This window comes from Mixophyes fleayi, chromosome 10 (genome assembly GCF_038048845.1).
Source record: "Mixophyes fleayi isolate aMixFle1 chromosome 10, aMixFle1.hap1, whole genome shotgun sequence".
Lineage (NCBI taxonomy): Eukaryota > Metazoa > Chordata > Amphibia > Anura > Limnodynastidae > Mixophyes > Mixophyes fleayi.
This window is the reverse complement of record NC_134411.1, coordinates 71,080,948-71,104,421: the sequence shown is the minus strand read 5'-3', so window position 1 is coordinate 71,104,421 and position 23,474 is coordinate 71,080,948. Positions and strand designations below refer to the sequence as shown.

General features: G+C 38.4%; 1 protein-coding gene across 3 annotated transcripts in view; it reads right to left on the bottom strand.

The window, feature by feature from the left end:
- Positions 1–2,156: 2,156 nt before the first annotated feature.
- Positions 2,157–23,474, bottom strand: part of CYLD (CYLD lysine 63 deubiquitinase) — a 57,346-nt gene continuing 36,028 nt past the window's right edge. For all 3 annotated transcript variants that reach the window (XM_075188861.1, XM_075188863.1, XM_075188862.1), the window contains exons 12-21: positions 21,627–21,792; positions 20,889–21,030; positions 20,655–20,777; positions 18,435–18,526; positions 17,253–17,319; positions 12,594–12,726; positions 9,065–9,173; positions 5,951–6,069; positions 5,075–5,291; positions 2,157–2,765 (exon numbers count right to left, since the gene is read on the bottom strand). In XM_075188861.1, coding sequence (XP_075044962.1) covers positions 2,581–2,765; positions 5,075–5,291; positions 5,951–6,069; positions 9,065–9,173; positions 12,594–12,726; positions 17,253–17,319; positions 18,435–18,526; positions 20,655–20,777; positions 20,889–21,030; positions 21,627–21,792 — 1,353 coding nt within the window. In that variant the 3' untranslated portion in view covers positions 2,157–2,580. The remainder of the gene's footprint in view (positions 2,766–5,074; positions 5,292–5,950; positions 6,070–9,064; positions 9,174–12,593; positions 12,727–17,252; positions 17,320–18,434; positions 18,527–20,654; positions 20,778–20,888; positions 21,031–21,626; positions 21,793–23,474) is intronic.

The window sequence follows — 23,474 nt, the reverse complement described above, 5'->3', positions numbered from 1 at the left end:
TCCTTAAAGATTGCAAGCAAACATTCAGATTGGGTGCGCAGCCTATAATAGCCGTCCAGACATAAAGTCATATGAAAGTTCCTAGCTCCGTTTGGTCCTACCACTCCAATAGCATTAGCAATAGTTACACACATCAGTGATTGTGACACCTGTGTTATTCAATGTCTGATATCTGTCTCATATTTCTGAACGTTATATTGGGCAGCTTGTAATGTAAGTTTAGTGATTAGCCAGATGCTGAACATCACTCTCGTTACAGGAGAGCTTCAACGTGTAAAATTCTGCATAAGAGATCCCATACCTGCATCCGGACACTCTCCACCGTGGTGCAATGGGGCTGTCAGTTCGTGCATATTGTTTTGTGTTGCTCATTCCATCCTTTATTTAATCATGCATGTGCTGCTCGTCAGACACCGTTTCTCATTCATCTGTGAATATGGAGGGTACTCGGACCGAGCCCATTCTCCCGTTTGCGCTCTCATTGCTATTCCGCTCCACCTCCCCCCGCATGTCTCTTTGACAGCCTGCAGAATTTTACACAGAGTTACTGTCTCCTGCAGAGCTCTCAGTGTCCTCGGACAGCGTCTGACTGTGCAGGGACCCGGAGTCCTCGTCAGACTGGCTGTTTCTACGACTGATCACCCGATAGATGCCACAGTCCAACACGTTGAAGCTCTCCTGTAACGCGAGTAACGTTCAGTACTGTTTATTGAGGTCTGGATCTTCATCACCCGAGTATAAGCCGAGGAGGGCTTTTTCAGCACAAAAAATGTGCTGAAAAACTCGGCTTATACTCGAGTATATACGGTACATTAAATTAGTTTGAGAAAGCTGTAGGACATGGCGGTCGCTATGTAATGTCATATCTCATAGGATGTCCCATTGGAATCCAATCAAAAACAGTAACTGCACGAACATAGCAAAGAAATGTGCAAGTAGACAGGAAGTTGAGATCAACCGTGAGGAGACTGGCCTGCTTGGCCATGAGGATTACACATGAAGCCATCTCACCACACCAGAAATTTATGTCAGTACTTACACTGAATCCAGTGAATCAAGATTATAGCCCCAGTGTAAAGTATAAAAACCCCAATGTTCAACACATTAAACCCCTGACTATGCATCTCTGAACGTCTGCTCCAACTAATGGGCTAGTAGCAGTTGCCATCATAGTAGTAATTAATATTAAAGCAACATGCACTAGGATTATTTATTATTACTTAAAATAGGAATGTTGCACCAAAAGGTGGCCACACCTTGATTTCTGCCAAAGACTGAGTTTTGCTTACCAATCTACTTGAAGTACACATTTAGGTTGCATGAGGGAGGGGTTCAATATACAATCTGTTATCTGCACTTAATATCTATCAGGCAAAATAAGTAATCTAAAGTAAAGAAAAAAGTACTTGTTATGTACTATAAAACAAGATAAATAAAAATAAGGTGGTTGCACGCATCTTAGGAAGGCCTCAGGTAGGCTTCCAGGTTTGGTTCAGGGCAGCAATAATACAGTAATGGAGATACAGGACCCAGCACACGGTATAAATAAATCTCAACGTTAAATCAGCCATTACAAGGCTAGACCGTGCATACATTAAAATGCATTTTAAATCCCCTGCCTATTTAAACACAAATTGAGTGTGCCAGAGTGAAGAACAGGATGCGAACAATGTTTACTTTGTTACTATGGCAACCCGGAGCTGTGTCTGATGGCAACACATTCCCCACTTTGACATGCTAAGTCTGTGTTTAAATATGGGCAAGGGATTTAATATATAACCCCCTAACAAAAATACTTGTAAACGGTCGTCCGATATGGACTGAATAAATCTTATTGAGATTTACCTATATTGATTAAAAATGCTCAACAATACTTGAGATGAACTAAACTGGGGAGTAAGTATTAGTGAACAATTAAAGAGTGGAACCTCCATACCAAGCTTTAAGTGGGCTACACCACAGGAATCTAGATAGAACCTTTAAGAAAATCCCTAGACATAACACGGAAGCTAGAAGTAAATGGGCACCTTACTTCTAAGCAGAGCTTTCCAGGTACGGACAAGGGGATATAACAGTGCTGGCCCCAATGGGCTGGGAGATTTCCCTGTCCAAGACCTTACAGAGTACAGCTGGTAAAAACATTTTGCCCACTATAAAACATTATAATTTGTGCTGTTTAATATTTCCCAAACAAAAAGAAAACAACACATTAAAAGTCTGTTAAAACTTAAAGCTTCAGCGATCTTCCTTCCTGTTACGTACATTCAGTGGAAATTAAAAAGACAAAAGAAAAATACTTGAAGTGCAAATAAATTGCTTATGCAGTTGTATTGTATGTTATCTTCTTGGTTAACAGCAAATGGGTTAAGGGAGACATGGGAAGAATTGCTGTAGTGTATGAAAAATGCTTTGTCAGCTGCTCTGGTAGATAATTTATAACAGGCTTGGGTATATTGCGGCTCTTCAGCTGCTGAACTACATTTTCCAGCACAGCATGGCAACTTCAGCAGCAGCTGTAATCACAAGTTGCCCACGATAGGTGTATAATCAGGTCCATGTCCTTGTGAAAAGTAGAGCAGTTCATTTGTACAAGCTCATAGTGGGGCTCTGGTACATACACATGTAGGCATCGCACAGAAGCCGCCGTGCACAGCCCTGGATGTTTCGAGAGTCTAAGGCGTGAAGTTCTTCCAAGGACATTTTCAGATATTCCCCAACTTCCGGACAAGGAGTAACTTGTGGAATGTTAAAACCATTTTGCCCACCTGCAGGAACACAAACATGACCAATTAATCTAAACCATTTCCCCTTTGTTCTGTTAACAATGCAGTTTCTCAAAATAAACACTACTACCAAAACATAAAAAAAATATATATTTCGTACTGTAGATAATAAGCAGGTCACTAAGGAGTGTTTAGAGCATTCATAGAGGTATATTGACCAAGGAGGTATATTTACTAAACTGCGGGTTTTAAAAAGTGGAGATGTTGCCTATAGCAATCAATCAGATTCTAGCTGTCATTTTGTATAATGTACTAAACAAATGGTAACTTGAATCTGATTGGTTGCTATAAGCAACATCTCCTCTGTTTCAAACCCGCAGTTTAGTAAATATACCCCTAAAACTATCCTTATAATCTAAACCATTTCAAAAATGATAAATCGATGTGTAGTGGTACCATTACTCATCATTATAACATTTTACATAAAAATGTTCCTACCAGATACTGGTGCTCTGTGTCAGTCTGCTGAAAGGACTCCTAACCACCTACATCTACCTATTGTGAGAATGTTCATTATTTCATCCGCGGATTTTAATGATATACTGATCGCCTTATACTATCTGGTAGGAACATCTATGTTTTGTATAATAAAGAGTTTTTATACAATATCTCAAAGATATCTCTTTTCTCCACTATATTGCCGTTTGGTTGTGATATCGAGGGAATAAAGCACCCATGATGTGTTAATACCAAAGAAGAGAGTCCGTAAGTAGGATCCCCTAGGGGGAGTCTTTGAAATCTATGAGGACTCATTTGATACATTTGGTGGAGTGCGTCACATTATTCGTGTTTAATCCTGACCAAATACCAGGCTGGTGCAGGTTTTCATCCTGGGATATTCTATCCTATTCTCCTATTGGATGTTTTTGATTTGATTAAGAAAGTATTCCGATTATACAGGATTACACTATGTATTTTATCTCTTTTGTGTTTGAGATAAAAAGAGAACAGTCCTTGTGGAGCTACATCGAGGACTATAAGTATTACTTTTTATTCCAATTTTATTGTTATTAGTTTGGCTGTATCCATTTCAGTCATAGAGGTACCACAGCGCAGAAGTATTGATCTTTTTCTGTTTATTTTCTGTGTTTTTCTGACTTGGGTGTTTAGTCTTTGATCACATACATCTGCAGCAGTGGTTGGTGAAGCGCTGTAGGGGATTAGTTTATCCATTTTCTCATTTTACATAACTGGGCATTCAATAAAATTCTAATCCACATTAGTAACATTAATGATATAATACAAGACAAATAGTATATTTAACAGTTGTAGTTCTTCTTCTGCAAACTTTAACAGGATAGATAGCATAACCAGTGCAGTGATTGCACTTTATCCAAAGTTGAAGCTGTTTACCACAGAACTAGGCTCCATTTGTTTCTTCTACTTAAAGAGAGCCAAGTTAATTCACACTACTTGATCGGGGTCACTTATAGGAAACAAAAATATGAAATGGATGTCGATTTGTAAAAAGACCTCCCTCTATATACAGACTAGCACTTGGAGGGTGGCGAAGACTATAAAATGTGTTGCTCACTCATGGATTATTTTGAAGTTAAAAGTAGTATGAGATACAGGCTACAGGTAAAGGTGCTGCCAACCAAAGAGTCTAGCAATAGGGTCACTGTCCAATTTAGTCCCGTACGTGGGTAACCAAATCAGTTGGTCTCTCAGGCATGGCAGCTGGATCACTTCTAGCCTTGTTGCAGTCTGTTGGTGTGGTTGGATGATAACCACATACACTGAGTGATAAGTGCCACCTTCCGCCATACCTGATAATGGTCCCATCAATTCTTACAGGAACATTATCTGGCATCACATTCTTTTTGGTTGTAACAGCTGTCAAACTGACAGATATTGCCTGCAATGTTGGATAGGGTGTTCAGCTTAAAAACAGCAATTCTGTCATTATAAAACACTTAGAAAAACGGTTGTCAGTGTTCATATAATTCCCCAGCCCAGTTTTTGAAGGGGATATCTACTTATGGACACAATTCAACATATGCGCTGCCTGCACCAGTCTTATCTTGTTGCTTCCCTTCCGTGGTTTTAAATTTTGGCATGATTGGGGCATACCCTTTAAAGTTTCTAAAGTCTGTTTATCAACTGTTGCTGATCCCTTGTTTAAAAAGAGAGGATGCAGTCATTTTAAATATAGGAATTTTTGTATTTGTGGAACACTAAAGGGAGAGGCCCCTTTTTGGCCCTTGCAAATGCTCATTTTCACTGTTCAAATTGCTATACATTTAGGGCTAATTTAGTGAAGAGGAATGCTAGGGTTATCACATACATACCATCACGGTCTGCCATACTGTCAAAAAATACCCAAGCAGAGTCATCCCTGCCATACTTTACAAATGCCACATAATGACTTGTCTCTATGCACAAAACGGCAAACAAGTCCATCTTCTGGTATGGTATGCAGCCATGCCGCCAGTCCCAGTCTGGCAGCTCTTTGGGCAGGGACACTGGGTTGAATTTATGGTGTTGTCTTTTTGGATGGAGGTGAACCTATGTAGACAGAAAGGAATGATTTGAGGACAATAAACATGACACTATAAAAATGACATGTATCTTACATCAGGAGTTCATAAGCAACTACTGAAAAGATCCATTGACTCAATATATACATTAAATATCAAGGTGCCTTGAGAACTAATGGAAAGCGTCTACATTGGGACACAATTCACGTCAATACAACTAAACCTACATAGCAAAAATAGCAAAGATCAAAAGCTGTTGATAGTCAAACAAAATATATTAGTCATCTGTTTCTCTTCATATTCTGATCAGGAACGGACAATTAGACAATGAAATAACGCCAAGTTAAAGCATATTGTGTGTGCTTAATAAGAGTCCCTTAGGCTTTCTCATGAGGCACACACTATTCAAAGCTATGTCAATTTCCAAGTCAAATGGGTATGTACTGAATTTATAAATGTACATTAACCCACATGAAACCAATGTACACATCTATTGCAACCAGACATTTGCTTTTCAGACTTTTACAAGAACTATTATTGTACATTTGTACCTCCAACCTTTGTTAGTAAATAACCTCCTACAGGCCAAATGGAATTGAAATGAAGTAGCAACTTCTCAGTGTAACATCCCTTGAAAGCTATTGAAGTTACTTGTAGACGACTTACTTTTACACTGTACATACTAACCTGGGTGTTACAGGTTTTACAGAACTGCTTGATTTTCCCGGCAGAAATGTCACTGTCATCATAGCACTCTCTGCATTCATACATGGCCAGCCCTCCACAGATACGGCACTGCCTGGGAGCTGGCGGAGAAAAAGATAAAAAGGCCAAGTAAACAGGTGCAATATAGGTATTCCCTGTTGGCAGGAATTGCCAGAACTTGCTACAGCAATTTATAACAAAAATAATAATGGTGAAGAGCATTTAAAAGATTCTGCATTAAATAGAAACATATGCTCAGCACCATCTACACTATCCGTACGTCTGGACATACTGTATGTCTACTAGGTTTATATAGGAGACTTGTAAATAGTTAAAACAGATACAAGAGACTGATAACTTTTTTTTTACTTGAACTGTGACTATTTTAAACAACCATCTGTAGAATACACCAATAACATACTCTGTATTTTGGCAGCCAGTGGCTCACAAACATCTGCCGTGAGTACCTGGAGTTCAGCAACTGGAGAGCCCTGTTTTGTTTATGTACATTGTCTAATTCTGGACTTCAGTTTGGCGTACACGGTAGACTTTGCTAATAGCGAAGATTGATGCGGGAGACTGTTAACTGTATACACTTGAGAAGTTTTTTTACAGGTTATATACACATGTAAAATCACAGATTTGAAAGAATGCATACCTTCTTTTTCACACATCAGGACACAAACAATCATCTAGTCCTCACCAAGTCCTAAAATTTGATCAATCTAATTTCATGTGATTAACACATAACAGATTTTAATTTGTCATTATATATTCAAAAATAAGCCAAGATGAAGAAGAAGTAATGAAAAAAGCACCAACGGCCCTGGTAGAATGAGCTGTTAAGCCCACTGGCAAAGTAGACTGAAGGTAAACCAACCCAATCGTGAAAGCGATCCATTGCTGGCCAACCATGCATCATACAGCACAAACAGATCAGACGACTTTCGAACCGCAGCTGTACGGTCCACATAACACCTAAGGGCCTTGACCACGTTCATAAACAACAAGTACGGATCCGAAGAACGCGAACAGTTGGAACAACAATCTCGTGGTTAAAATGAAAACGGGAGACCACCTTAGGGACAAAAAAAGGGCTTAGTGCGAAGCACAGCCCGGTCCGGATGAAACACAAGAAAGGGCGGAGATACAGCACAAATCCTGCAACTCGGACACCCTATGTGCCGATTAGACTGCATTTAAAAATGCCACCTTCCAGGCAACCTAACGTAGATCCACAGGCTCCAATGGCTCTCTAGTAAGGGCCCAGAGTACCAGATTAAGGTCCACAAAAGTGGGTTGAGCATAAAGAACCCCCTGCAGGAAGGTCTGGATGTCCTTCATACCCGCCAACTTGCGCTGGAAAAAAATGGACAGAGCAGAAACCTGCATCTTTAAAGACAAGCGGATACCCTTGTCGAGACCCGCCTGAAGGACGGATAGGAAATGAGAGATATTAAAGTGAGAGGTGTGAAAACTCTGAACCTCACACCAGAGAACATACACTTTCCACATCCGATAATAACTGGGAGCAGAAGGTGGTTTACCGGCCGTTAGCAAAGTCTGAATCACCAAGGGTGAGAAACTCCGGGCCCTAAGAATCAGGGTCTCAGTAGCCATGCTGTTAAGACCAGCCGACTTAATGAGTGGCAACAAAGAAAGCCTTGCACAAGAAGGTTGGGACGAAGAGGTAATCTGATGTGTGGACCTATTGCTATCCAGCGGATGTCCAAGTACCATGCCCAGCGGGGCCAATCCTCCCTTTTCAGCTTCTTGAGCACCTCGTGGGAGCATGGGAATCGGCAAAAACAAGTACACCAGAGACACTGTGCAGGTGCTAACAGCCTCCAGTCGTCTCCTGCACTCAACTTATTGCAGCTGGTGTTGACGGCGAGGGAAGCCCGCAGGCTACTCACCTAGGCTCAGAGACCTGGAGTGAAAGAATGCCGCAAGCCATCGACTCCTGGGAAGGTGCCCTGAGCCCAACACAGTGAAAAAAAAAAAATAAGAAAAAAATTAATAAAATTTGAAAAATTAAAAATCTTGGGCAGGAGCTCTAAAAAGACATCTAAGAGCACTTAAAATACACTGAAGGGATAGTTCCCTAGGAGGGCAATAGTAGGAGTGGAGCTATCCCCCAAACACTTTTACTTAAAGTGATCCTGACTTCAGGACCAACTACTTTACCCCAATATCTCCCAGTGTCCCCTAATAGAGCGACAGAGAAAGATTGATTCTGTATAGAGGAGTGAAACAGAGCAGCTGTCCTGCTGACATTGTGCATTGCTATAACAATAAGCTCTCTTTCATGAAACCATCTTATAAAGAATAAAGCAAATGTTGATCAACTCACACCCAAAACATCATCCTTTGTGATATTTCCACCACAAAACGAAGAGAAAACTATAAATCCCTCCTCTATCCACAATTTATGTTTATGTAATAGTTTTAATTTTACTTTTATTTCAGTGCCATGTTTATCCTTGATGTATCCTATAAGTGTATCAGGTATCTACAAACATATGTACACCTGAAGTTGTTTCTAACCTGAGAAACCTACTACACTTTGCAAACTTGTTACTTTACACACAAATTGAAATTTTGCTTTTAGTTATTATAAAATCGCATTCAAATTCTACTTACGTTACACCTGTTTGAGTAAATGCTTTCACATTTTTTAAAATGTACCTCCTTGTTGTGTAGAGACAGAATTGGAACCACATTATAGCTAGTCACAAGCATCTCTAACTGTATGGTCACCGATTGTGTTTCTATCCACCAGCTGAGAGCACATGCCTGGAATCAGTCACAGATGAGTTGCTATCTGCACTGTGTGCTAATGTAACTAGTGGTTACCTGTCTTAGGTAACAAGGCCTGTGTCTATGGCATCACGAGGCAGCGGCAAATGTTTACTTTTTTCTGTTCTGGCATTTGAAACTTTCCAGATAACTGGTTTCAAAACAAGAGAGATACCACACATGTAATTAAGAAAATATGATCTATCCCTTTTTGCCTTTGTTTTAACACATCTCACTGTTTTACAGACAAACAGTATAATTAGGCCACCTCTTTTAAAAGAATACATTTCTACTCACTGTCTTCCAATAAATCTGTAATGTTCAGATCCAGGGAAGGGAATATTTTGTTGAACATCTTAAAGTCTTTTCCAAATCGAGGCATCTGAATTATTAGGCAAGATGGAGCCTATGGAAATCAAATGATATTAATTAGGGATATACTGTTTACTACCCAATTGAAAGCAAGTCTATTTCTGGAATGGTTATCTTCCTGTATTTTTAACCTAATCATTTATTGCCCACAGTGACCCATGGGACAGCATAAATACTTTAGTGTTAATTTAATTTGCATGTTTTTTTAAAGGCACTGCCATGTGTACTTTGTTTTATCTGGTTTCTTTTATGTTTGGTTATATATATATATATATATATATATATATATATATATATATATATATATATATTATATTATTTATTTTCTTAGCTGGTATCTTCTTTTCATGCAGTTAGCATGCATTCAGAATTACCAGGGGTTACTTTGTCTTTGCTATAGGTGCATGTATGCAAACTTACAGAAAGGCCCACAACAAGTTGAAAGTCATAAGGCTGTCAATAGTGCCTTATGTGTCCCAATAATATTTTCAATACATATGAAGTAAATATGCTCCCTGCATTGGATCCGTTTCTGAAGGCAGATCCCATTTCCTCTATTTTCTTATGGGATGTGAGTATACACTAATATGCAGCACCAGTGTTTAGCACATGGGTTCAATACCTGAGGACATAACCTTCACTGGACTCCAACATTTTAAGAGGATTTATATTTGTTTGACTCAATATGTTTATGGGTATAGGTTTTTGAATAGCGAGTAAGCGACCAAGTAGTTCAACAAACAGAACGAGTAAAGTAAAAATCAGGATTAAATGTGAGCCAGGATAACCAGGCTTTGTGTTTCATCTATGTGCATCTATCACCCCCCCCCCCCCCCATGCCCAACAGGCAATCCAGAACACATTGTACAATATGCTTAGATTGTAAGCTCCCTTGAGAAGGGCCCTCTATCATCTTCCTCCTGTTTACCTTGCCCCCTCCAATCCCTTTTTTTCTTCCTAGTCTCCTGCCGCTGTCTCTCCTCCTCTTATTTGCCTTTGCTTTTCCATCTTAGCGCTGATCCTGTTAGTGCGCCCAGACCTGTGGCCACAGGTTCAGCCTCCTTCCTACACTACCCTCCTCTCTCCCTTCCGACTCGATCTGTGCACTGGTAGTCACTTTTACCTCTTTTCCTGTGCACCCGCTCTCTGCTCAGTTGTAATTTTTGTGCTTTTTGTACTTGTGTGCTGCCTGTTTGCCGTGTACTGTTACCCTGTACTATTGCCCCATGCTCTATGTACAGCACTACGGACCCTTTGTGGTGCCTCATAAATAAACAACAATAATAATAAGCTAATGTTTCTCATATAAATCTATATAGTCTCCCAAGGTGCCGCATGCAGAGAGTCTGCTGAAATGTCTTAAATATTCTTCCTCCTCAATTGCTAAGCACAGACCCATGAGGCTTATATCATCCTAACTTACCAAAAGACTCTCTGGGTACCTCTTGGTAAGTTAGCTCTCAATTTAAACACACATATGTATGAACCTACTCATTAATTAGATTGACAATCATTTTCACTGAGTTAGGACCACCCTATTAGCAGAAGCGCCGTGACGTGGTGGGTGGCTTATCATGTATTTGCAAACGTGTGTAACTAAGCATTCTGCATTTTTATGTACAAGTAGAAATCGCATCTCTGTTACTGCTAAACAGCGGTGTGCTGGGGAATTTTTCTCTGTATGTGCTCTTTTCAGGATAACCCCACCCTTTCAAGTGCCTGCTGTTAACCTTTAAATTGATAGAGCTACTTTCCTGTTTTGTTTTATCATCAGCACCCTGCAGGAAAGGACAGACATTTTGGTATCAAACCATCTCACGGAGCCTACAATCCCAGATGATTGCTATTAGGAGACCACAATGAGAGTGGACAGAGGAAATGTGACTAAAGTTTTCTGAATTTAAATCTCCTCATAAGTTTACAATTGGCTACCGACATGATAATACCCTACTTTAGATATTCTTTTGCTCACCTTTTGACTGAATACTAAAACCTGCTTTTGATTATTTTTTTTTTGAGATATACATTGACGGAGAGCTTGGGTTACCACCATTGTGTTTGGGTGAGATTCCTCCCACAGTCCAAACACATACATACTAGGTTAATGGCTTCTGAAGAAATTAACCCTAGTATATGTGTGTCTGTATGACAGGAAATATCAATTGTAAGCTCCACTGGTGCAGGAACTGATGTTATTGCTTACATAGTCTCTGTACAGCGCTGCATAACATGACTGGCATTATATAAACAATAAAAAAAAATATTCTACCTGGACTGAAACAGTCTATTTTATAACTGTTCCTCTTAGACTTTTTATGTAGTATTTGCTGATCCCTTTTGTTCACCTTATATTTGTATATGCTTTACTTCTTTCCTATATTTCACAAGATTCTAGCGGCACACACTTCCATATAGAGAATATACTGTATCTTCAGTCATACATAGGGCAGCACAGTGGCTTAGTGGTTAGCACTTCTGCCTCACAGCACTGGGGTCATGAGTTCAATTCCCAACCATGGCCTTATCTGTGTGGAGTTTGTATGTTCTCCCCGTGTTTGCGTGGGTTTCCTCTGGGTGCTCCGGGTTCCTCCCACACTCCAAAAACATACTGGTAGGTTAACTGGCTGCTATCAAAATTGACCCTAGTCTCTATCTCTCTGTCTGTGTGTGTGTGTATGTTAGGGAATTTAGACTGTAAGCTCCAATGGGGCAGGGACTGATGTTAATGAGTTCTCTATACAGCGCTGCGGAATCATTGGCGCTATATAAATAAATGGTGATGATGAGGATACATACACTTGCCATTTGTTTAATATCAAATACAAGCTATCCTGATCTCTTCATATAAAGAGGTTTTACACTCCTTCAATAACAAATTTGTTTTCATGTATGGTATTCATCACTTGTGTGAATTACCTATGTTCATTAAGGTTTATATTTGTATTTTTTTGGGGGGTGGGGGGGTTATGGGGTTATGATTGTAGCATATTTTAAGAAATATATTTTTTACTGTATTTGTATTTTATTGCAAAAGTCTGTATAAACATGAAATAAAGCAAAGCTGGGTAACACCTATGCAATATTTACATTAGATGCAATGTCTGTAACTATTTAACCAACAATTGAAAGATTAACCTCAATGTGCCAATTCAGTTCAGTTTCTACACTTAGCACAGAGATTGAAAGGAATCTTCGCTGATATTTTGAAACATCACTGAAGTCGCTTTTTTTTTTTAAATCTATGGGAACAGCTAAAAGTCACCACTTCAAGGACTAGATACTTTTTCCCTTTTTGGTGATTTTGGATTATTTTGATTGATTTAAAATGTTTGGCGGGGGAAAAAAAAAAAAAAAAAAAAAAAAAAAAAATCACTTTCAGTAGATCACTCCCATTGAGTTTATCTATTTGCATGGCTAAAAGTAATCACCCCTCACTTTCTGTCATGGTACTCACCTCTGCAAACTTTAAGCTGCTGTTAATAAATGACCACTCCAATAGTTGCTGTATGGTGGGAACCCCAACGTTCTCATTCTTGTCCATGAAGATCTGGTAGAAGTAGCAGTCTTGTACTTTCTGCCCAGCTGACCTGGGAGTTTGCAACACATATAAAACTTATCAATCAAAAAACATGGGTACAAGGAATGCAACAATATGTTCAAGGAATGCAGATTTTTTTTTTTGTAAAAAATAATGTGTGCCATTTGTATTATAAAAAATCTAGAATGTCCCTCTATTTAGACAAATGTATATGAATGGGATAGGTTAATATTTTCTTTTATAATATAGCAAGGTTCAGTAACCAACAACGTGGGGTCCTACAACCAGCCTGTGGACTACTTAGCCCTAGTCTGCTTTATTTTAGCAGAATGGGCCATCTATGCCACCTTTGCCGGGTCTGTATGTCCATAAGAGCCCTGCCAAATATACAATCCAAAAAAAATACACCCTACATTCTCCTTTAAAACATCTCTATTTATACAGATTAGCAAATGGGAGGGCACCGTCCTGTCCTGTGTTAAAATCCAAAGCCTCTGCTCATTGCATTTTACCGACAGGACACAGCAGTACAAATTGAATGAATGGTCTGGGACAAACAGCTAGGTAAGGAGGCTAACAGACTAGAAGAAAATAGGCTTTCGATACATGAGGTTCAGTGCCACAAATTGCATATTTGTCCAGCCAGATTGCAAATGGAAAAGTGCTAAGTAAGGCTATTTGATCCAGTCACACAGCAATGTTGTTGTTTGGGTATAGAAAGAGAATACATGTAAGTTTTGTGTGAACTGTGTAGAGGGGTGGGGATCTTGTAGAACCGCATAGGAAGGTCAAGAAATTAGTTTGGGAATTCGATAAGTTTTCCTAAAGAGGTGAATTTTCATAGAACACTTGAAGGTTTGGAGGCTAGGAGGAAGGGAGATTTAATTAAGTGTAATGTGTCCCTGGAACAGTACATGAAGAGACACAAAGCGCTGATGTTCAGGCTGGAATCTCCACTCATTTTTCCTCACACCTGTGCGAGATCCCTTAGCCTAATGGCCAGCAGAGTTTACCGTCATGTTGTCAACAGAAATATAGTCAAATAAATCTACCGTTATTTTTTCTGTTTAGCACTTTGAGGGCTGTAACTGCTTTCACTTTGACCCAGCACCCCATCATTTTATTCATAGTTTGTTTTTAAATTAAAGGTAGCTTTCTGCTAGGTCTGCTGGATGCAGATGCACGGGGAGGTATGTACTCATTGTATAGAAATGGTTAGTGTACATATTGATCAAATAGTGACCTCATTCAAATGAGTGCCGACACCAACAACCTCATGTTTATTTATTTCAGATATTGTATTATTGATATTACAGAGTCAAATGTTTGTTTTTGTAATTAGTATGCCTAAAGAGTACTCCAACATTCTTGCCCTTTGTTATGGCGGAAAGAGGAGAGCCCTCTCTACAATGGTACACTTTAACAGGTATTGATGGCATGACCGGAAACTAGATCTTTTGAAGCACATGAGTGAGCCTCAGCAGCAAAAGGGTTAAACAAAAGCATATAACCCAGCAACAAAATCTTCTGTGGCAAGTTTTATGGATAACATTTCAGTCAGTTTTTAGTGGGCAAATTGGGGGGTGGAGGGGGGAGGTTTGTTCTTTATTTTTTAGACTGCTGTCAGTATCTCTTTCACAAAATAGCCTGAATTCAATTACTATTCAATTTATTTATATATGAAATATAGGGGGTTATAATGGTAGGCTTAGTTCAACCATAATGCTAACTTTAAAATGTTTTCTTTGCCGTTCCGGATTATATTTAGTTTATTGGTCCATTTCTTCAGAAATAACTACACTACTTTACATTACAAGTTCAGTTTTCCTTCTTGGGTTCCACCACTAGATGTCAGTCTATTCACCTTTTATTTTCCAAACACAGATTGCCATAATTGATCAAATCATTATTTATTGTGAATGTATCTAAACAGATTATGTTAATAACTTACACATGCCACAAATATTATTCGTATTAATAGAAATGACTTACTCCTTTAAGACAGTACACCTATTATTTTTCAATGTTAAATTAATTTTTGGGCCTATAAAATCACAACTTAAGAACAAATAAAAGCAATATTTAAAGACATTGCACAGTTCTCTCTGCCTATGACCACAGAATAGAAATCTACAGCTTAACCCCTTCATGAGTAGGGGTACGTTATACTTTAATGTCCTACTAAATTTCACAGTACCAGTTTTACAGGGTAAAATGTTTTTTTGGGTTATTTTTATACATATACACATATACATATATATATATATATATATATATATATATATATATATATATATTTTTTTTTTTATGCATCAGCACTGATAAGTGCAGGGACACCCTCTAATCAGCCTTGGGAAGCAGCTAAGAAAACAAGGGAGACTCCCAAGAGGCAGTGACCAGGTCCCTGTGTAACAGAACCCCTGGCAGCGGCTGCACAAGTCAACTCAAGCTGGCTACCATGATTTTGAGGCAACTCATAACATGGGGTTCCCCAAATCACAGTAACAAACATGTGGACTATTCAGCACTAGGCTGAAATCTTGTAATAGATTTATGCAACCTGTGTAGGGTCTCTGCGTGTTGGGCAAGAGGTCAATAAGATTCCTGCTCAACACACACATTAGAAATACTTCTAATCCTCACCAAACACCTTTTTTTTTTTTTTTTTTTTTGTTTAATCTTCTTTTATTAAAGTCTTTTTCCTTATGCAAAAATGTATGTCCCACAGAATGAATGTTGCCTAAACAATAGATAAAAACCCAACCAACCAAAAGTTAACCTGTAGCTAAAAACACAGTTCACTCCTGCTGCAAACATATAGTTACAGCTAGGTCCGAAAATATTTGGACAGCGACACAATTTTCATTATTTTTGCCCTGTACACCGCTGCTAAGGATTTGAAATTCAACAATGGCGGTACAAAACTCTTACTTTAAAGCGTCTACTAGTCATGCCAATATAGTATAGATTACATGGACAGGTTAGACAGTAGATAACATTCGGTGAGTTGCAATTTAAGAATTGTTTAATCTTCCATACTTTTTAATAGCGATCCTTATACTCTTTGGTTTGTTTCATAAATTGACATGCACGACACAAGCCACATTTAAAGAAACCCGTTGGTTTGTTGGAAATTTTCTTCTCTGATGTTAATACATACTTGGATTTATTTTGCTAATAAAATTGACATTTTATAATGGATTTATAACTTAACACTTTATTGGTATTCATTAAAAATGTGGCAGAAATAAAGTTTTTATTTTAATTAGCCTTCTGAGTGCCCCATTTCACATATTCCTTTTCCCCAAATGTTACATCACCAAATGTTGTCTTTCCGCCTTTCTTATGCTTTGCCAGGCCTTTACTGCCACTGTCTTCAGTTGTTGTTTGTTTGTGGGTCTTTCTCTGCCTTTACTTCTGTCATCAGCAAGTGAAATGCATGCTCGATCGATTCGAGATCAGGTGATCGACTCGGCCATTGCAAAATATTCCACTTCTTTGTCTTAAAAACACCTGGATTGCTCTCGCAGTAGGTTTTGGGTCACTGTCCATCTGTACTGTGCAGCGCCGTCCAATCAACTTTGGCTGCATCTGAGCAGTCAGAATTCATCCGGCTGCTTCTGTCCCATCATCAATAAAATCTAGTAACCCAGTGCCATTGGAAGCCATGTATGCCCATGACATGACACTGCCTCACCACGATGTGCTATGCTTCTGATCATGAGCCATTCTAAGCCTTCTCCATACTTTTTTCTTCCCATCATTCTGGTACAGGTTGATCTTCGTTTTATGTATCCAAAGAATGCTATTCCAGAACTGGGCTGGTTTTTTTAAATGTTTTTTTTGGGCAAAGTATAATCTGGCCTTTCTATTCTTGAGGCTTATAAATGATTTGCACCTTGTGGTGACCCTTCTATATTTGCTCTTGTGAAGTCTTCTCTTTTTGGTAGGCTTAGATAATGCTATGACAACCTCCTGGAGAGTGTTCTTCACTTGGCTGGATGTTGGGAAGGTTTATTTTTTTAACCATGAAAAGGAACTTGCGATCGTCCACCACTGTTGTCTTTCATGGACGTTGAGGTCTTTTGTGTTGCCGAGCTCATCAGTGCACTCTCAGAATTTACCAAACTGCTGAATTGGCCACTCCTAAGGTTCCCGCTATCGAAGAATGGCCTGTTTCACTTGCATCGAAAGCGCCTTTGACGTATGTTGTGGGTTGACAGCAACAGCTACCAAATGCAAATGCCACATTTGCTTAATTGATAAAGAAATAGTGCAGGAATAGCCCACACCTGACAGCGTTTTGAGCCAATTGTTCAATTACTTTTGGGCCCTTGAAAACGAGGGGGCGACATATTAGACAGCCTAATAGTCTGCACTTTAGGCCCATATTCATTATATAACTGTAACTTGAATATGTTTTGGTAAACAGCTAAAATAACAAATTATACATATATATATAAAAATCAATCAATCTGTATGTAACTTGAGGTATTTTTATCCTTTAATTCTTGTAGATAACAGTTTATTACCTTGATCTTCATGCAGTCATGTAAAGAGAGAAAAGATGATTACCTTATTTTTAACAGGGGATCTACTCTTAATATATGATGGAACAAGATATTCAGAAATTCCTCTGGATCTATTAAAAAAAATGTCGAAAATAAGAAAATGTCAATAAAAATGAACTTGTTATTCATTGTATAACTACATTTATAAAACTGCTTTTTATCAATACTGCCCATCTCCCAAATCATTGCACTAGCAAGTGGAGTCTGTTTACATTTACTGGCGCTTGGATTAACAATATTCAACAACTACTGTGTGATGTGCTATTTAAAATCATCAAATTAAATATAGTTAGGATTGCTGATAAATACAATAAACATATAAAAAAACTGATGTCTATAGCCAGCCATATTCTTTCCCATACTCTCTCTCAAAAAAAATAGTGTAAATGAATGTAAATATACACACACACACTTAAACAAGCGTTCGCTTCATCTCAATTTCTATATTGACTGCAGTGTTCACAATCGTTAAAGCTCAACAAAATACAATGGAGTTATGTGGGAACACTATGCTGGAAGGTTTCAGGCACATTGAAGGTTGACTTTTGAATGCCTGTATGTATGAACCCTAATGAAGGTCGGTTTCTTCCTGGCTCTTAAGGGCTTGGACTAAGTACAATGCTATGTATAGCTATAATAATACACAGTGTGATAATACACATTTGTTCAAGGTATTTGCATTAACTGTACTTCATGGTGTAAGAACTTTAATATTAAACAGCACACTTATGTATAGTAAGGAAAATAATAACTGCTATTTAAGGAAATTGGCATACTCGACCATAATATACTCACATAATTTCAGGTTAAATTCCAACTTTTTATGCACAATAATGTGTATGTTATCCCATTTATATAGGTGACTGTAGTCTGTGGAAAAAGTCAGTTTCTTTGATTTTCAATGATGGCAGCAACCTGCTATCACCTATTAACCAATTAGATACTACAGATGGCAGCAACCTGCTATCAACTATTAACCAATTAGATACTACAGATGGCAGCAACCTGCTATCAGCTATTACCCAATTGAATATTACAGATGGCAGCAACATGCTATCAACTATTAACCAATTGGATACTACAGATGGCAGCAACCTATCAGCTATTAGCCAATTTGATAATCAATACAAACTCATAGGATTCAAAAAAAGCACAGTAGTACTACATTATTACTAAAAATACAAACCTTTTTCTTCCGATGTAAATCCTGATGCAGCTTCCACTTTCTCTAAAATTTTCCTCAATTTCATTATTTTTGTTGCACATACATATCCATATCTAAAAATATACAAGAAGAAAATGTGGCAAAATGTGAATACTATAGATTAGGAAGACGCAAGACGATCTGTACGACCTTCAAAATTCAGTTCTTAAAGTTTTCTCCAGGCAGGCTACAAAGAAATGGACTTATCCAACAATGTGGTGTCACGTACACAAATATGCTGTACCCCAAAGCAACCAGATGTTGGCAAAAAAAAAAAAAAAAAAAAAGACTGCTAGTATCTGATTGGATTAAATCATATTTGCTCATTGCATTATATTGTTACATAAACCCCAATGACTAACACAGGAAATTCATTACATTACTTTATGGGTCTAATATCATCTATACATTTATTGTTAAAATATAATTTTAAAAGCAACAGATGGTGGAAAACACCAAATAATATACCCATGATAATTTGCTGGTGGTTTAAGGTTACTTTATGATGGTATACGGATGGTATGGTAGAATCTTGGCGATATTTCATACTGTGGAAAGGAAAAAGGCTTTCTCTATTAGAATTGTGACGTATTCTTTATTGCTGTACAGTTATCAGAAGATGAACAATAATTATTTAATTTGCACTATTAGCACATGGCGTATCATGCATTTGCAAATGTGTGTAACTGAGCATTCTGCATTTTTGTGTACGAGTAAAATAGCAGCTCTTTTTAGTAAGTACTAGTTCGCAGCAGTGTGCTGGGAGACTTTTCTCTATTGTTTTCCTTTCTGGATAACCCCACCATTTCACTTACCTGCTGTGAACCTATAAAATGAGCAACTTCCACTTCTGTATTGTTGTCCGAGAGGCATGTTCTGTTATCAGTGGCCGACATGGAGTGATAGTGCTTTAATGCCATTTGAATGCTCTTTGGGTACATCTTGAAAAGTTAGCTCTCAATTTAAACACACATATGTATGGCCCAAATATAGGGACTCTCACTGTTTAGAGTTAGGATCACCCTATTAGCAGAAGTGCCTTGACAGGGAGGGCGGCTTATCATTCATTTGCAAATGTGTATAACTGAGAATTCTGCATTTTAGTATCAATTATTTTACTAGTTCATAGCATTGTGCTGGGGGATTTTTCTCTATTTTTTTCCTTTCTGGATAGCCCACCCTTTCAAGCACCTGCTGTGACCCTACAAATTGATTGAGCAACTTCTATTCCTGTATTATCATTAGCAAATGGTGAGTTAGTAACACAATCTCAGTGACACAGAATCATCAAGACAGGTAAAGTAAAAATAAAAAAAAATATTGGACTAATCAGAAACAGAACAGAAAATAAAATCACACAAAGGAACACTCTTTAGGGCTTATTTAAAAACAAAGTGCATAGAATCCATGGCATCCGACTAAATTTGATTCAATTAGTCTAATTTGTATTAAAGTTAACGATTGGTTGCTTTGGGTACATATGAGATTTTTTTTAGCAGTGAGACATTCAGATTAGGATACCTAAGTAGCCATGAAAGTTTGCAGTTTATATTCAAACTTGATACAGAGATTGCATGGAGAAAAAAAAAAGCATTGAAACGCGTCAGTTGCTCTCTGTTGATTCTCACGCAATGGTTTCAATAAAAATAAAAAAACAATCTTAACTGCCCTTGAGATTTTCTACGTGAGGCTAAATGCTTTTATCTATATGTGTGTTGTATATGTTATGTTTTGGAACCTGAAGCTATAAAATTAATTATTTGTAGCTCCCTTAGTATTTCAGTAATTTGCAAACACTACAAAAGGATATGCAAGGTGAATCTCAGAAAGTTACACCATCCCCAGCCAAGACTGGATTCAGGCAGCCAAGCTACATCTTAAGGCTTGCCTGATACATGAGCCAGGTTACACTAAGGGGAACATGACCTTTTACAAAAAGCTCTGTGTTCACCGCCAATGGGTCTATCCCTGTAAGTTTACATCGCAGTTCCTTTTGTAACAAAAGGGGCGAAATAACATATGAATACAGTATATTATACCAGATTTGCATTTCCTTTTTTTTGGAACATCGCAGTCCCAGACATGCCTGAGTGCCGAGAGAGCATTAACATTAAACACTGCATTTGGTAATTACAACGAGGATCACGCTACATGTGTATTAGCAATATATGCAATTACACATACGACTCTTCTTTCACTTACATTCTCAGAGGGTTCACAATCTCTGTCCTAAGAAGTGCTTGTGTTTCACTGTAATATTCCACATCGGTTTTCTCTTTCGGTCTCAGGAGGACAGAATCAAGCACCGAACTGAAGGAAAATAAGCTGTACGGACAGATGAAAACCATTATTTCATTTTTACAGCTGTGTGCAAGCTGCAAGCGACAGAGTTACAGTGAATGCTGGGGATTGGAGGCATACTGGTTATCTGCTCACCAAAATAACGTTGAATCAAGATAGCAGGAGTTGTAATGACCCTGGATACCTTTCTTCTTGCCAATCATCACTTCTAATCCTTCCTTTTCTGTTCTTGGAGGGGTGTTCCCTTCAACTACTTCACTTAAATATCCTCCAAAAGCTTAAAATACGACAAAATTTATTATACAATTACTGAAAACAAGTGTACAAAAGTACATGTTCCAAAAACAATATCTATTCCTATCTGCTTGTTGCTTGCATATTGCATTGACATCATATCTCTTCTGGTTTGTAGCAATCCCCATAAATGGAAAATGGAGAGTGTTCATGATGTATGGATTTTGCGTTGTGTTATGTAGAAAGCAAGCAGGTGTGATACAACATTCTGTGTCTTGTTATCGTACCTTGCTGCTAACGTGGCAGTTTATTGATTAATGTCAGTGCCAGAAAAATGGCAGCATTTAGTGGACAAATTAACCAGTCACTTAAAAGTATTTGGGGGCATAGCTCCACTTTAAAAAGCTAAACAGAAAGTGCTCAGTTGATTATCTAGTTACGGCTATTTACATTCACTCTTACTGCCTTAATCTCTGGAAGCAATTATTATCTGAATCCGCTAATTTGTACAAAGCAGATTACAGCTAGGCAGCACTTAGACTAGTTATGTAAGACAGACAAGTGGTACGAAACAGTAGTCCCATTTTAGTGTTATGGCTTTGACTTGCCCACTGCATTGGTTTTATTCACAGTCATTACCTAAAGAGTTACATCGTTCTATCTGATTGGAGACTGGCTGAAGTGACGCGAACCTGGAGTCTGGCCTGCAGCTCTTCAGCTTCACGAAAAGTGCTTTTTTGGGGGCACAGGTAAAAAATCTTGTCCCCTTGAAAGTGCCATCTGTGCATCCTGCGCATTCATCTTCCTGAGAGACAACCATAGCAAAACACATCATAGAAGGTTCAATAAACTCCTCTCAGGGACACAATCTTAAAACACTTGTTCAGTCAATATGAAATGGAACCATGTTACATCCTCAAATGTATAGATGTATGCAAAAATGTGGTCACCACTGGTCACATTGCATGTTTCACTAAATCTCTAAGTGAAAAGAAGTTAACCTCTGCAGGGTATAATTTTAAACATATTTTGCGCATTTAAAATGCACAATTACTACATATTTGCTACATTTAACACAGTGGAAAAATATAGGAAAATTAATGGCATGTGTACATGTTTGGCACCCTACAGTTGATTGATATATACACACACACACACACACACACACACACACACACACACACACACACATATTATATTTTTATGAGATCTTAAAATTTGATTGACTGGCAGTTAATTAAATCTGTCCATAGGACAAGTTAAAAAGAAATAAAAAATACTGTGACCCTTCTAACCACTCAGGATTGTGTGTGTACTCAACACCACAGGCTTTCTTCTAAGAAGCAGATTGAAAACTTAAAAATGAAAAGGTATATTACTGATAACCTGTAATAAATAAATATTTACAGCACCATCCCGGTTAAAGATAATTTACGGTTACAAGAAGGCATCTAAACATCGTTTCAAAATCCCATCAGAAACATCATTACAAAAAGGAAATGAAGGGGACTGTTGAAGTCAAGGCAAGATCTGGTAGTACCAAAAATATCTCAGATACAGCTGCGTGTAAATTGGTCAGATATGCAAAGTAAAATCCACATATCACTGCAAAGGACCTGCAGACAGATTTAGCTGAGAACTGGACATTGTTGTATACAAAGCATTATTTGTATGGAGAAGTTGTTAGAGAAAAAAAAAACCTGTCTTCTTACATTGTCATTACAGAAGTCAACGGTTTAAGTATGCAGAGCAATACTTAAATAAAACAGATACATTTTGGAATAAAAGTGCACTGGGCTGATGAGACAAAAGGAAAAAAAAAAAGTACATAAAATGACATTTTCTCATTCATCCACTCTGGGGGTCACTGCTGCAATGAGGACATACCAAAGCAGCACCCTAAGGGAGGGAACGCTCCGATAGCCTGGTCCGTAAAACACTGCGGCCGAACCCTGCGTCAGACGACGCAAACACATTAAACTGATAGAACTTTGTGAAGGTATGGACAGAGGACCAGGTGGCCGCCCGACACAGTTGATCTGCAGAAGCCCCAGGGCGCGCGACCCAAGATGCCCCCACAGAACGAGTGGAGTGAGCAGTGATCCTCGCCGGCACAGGTCTGTTTAAGCTTACATAAGCTTGCTTAATCATGGACTTGATCCAACGAGCAATGGTTTGTTTGGAGGCCGCCAACCCCTCTTTTGAGAATCATATGAAACAAAGAGGGATTCTGTCTTTCTATAAAAATGATGTTCTATCCACATAAATCCGTAATGCCCTAACGACATCTAAGGATGCAGGAAAAGCAGACTCAGATGTGGTCGAAAGCCCTTTAAAAGCAGGAACTACAAATTCTTGATTAATGTGGAACCCTGTCACAACTTTAGGTAAGAATGACGGAATTGTCGTAAGGACAGCCCTGTCTTCATGAAAAACTAGATACGGGGCCCAACTCTTGACACCCTACACTCAGACACTATGGCCAAC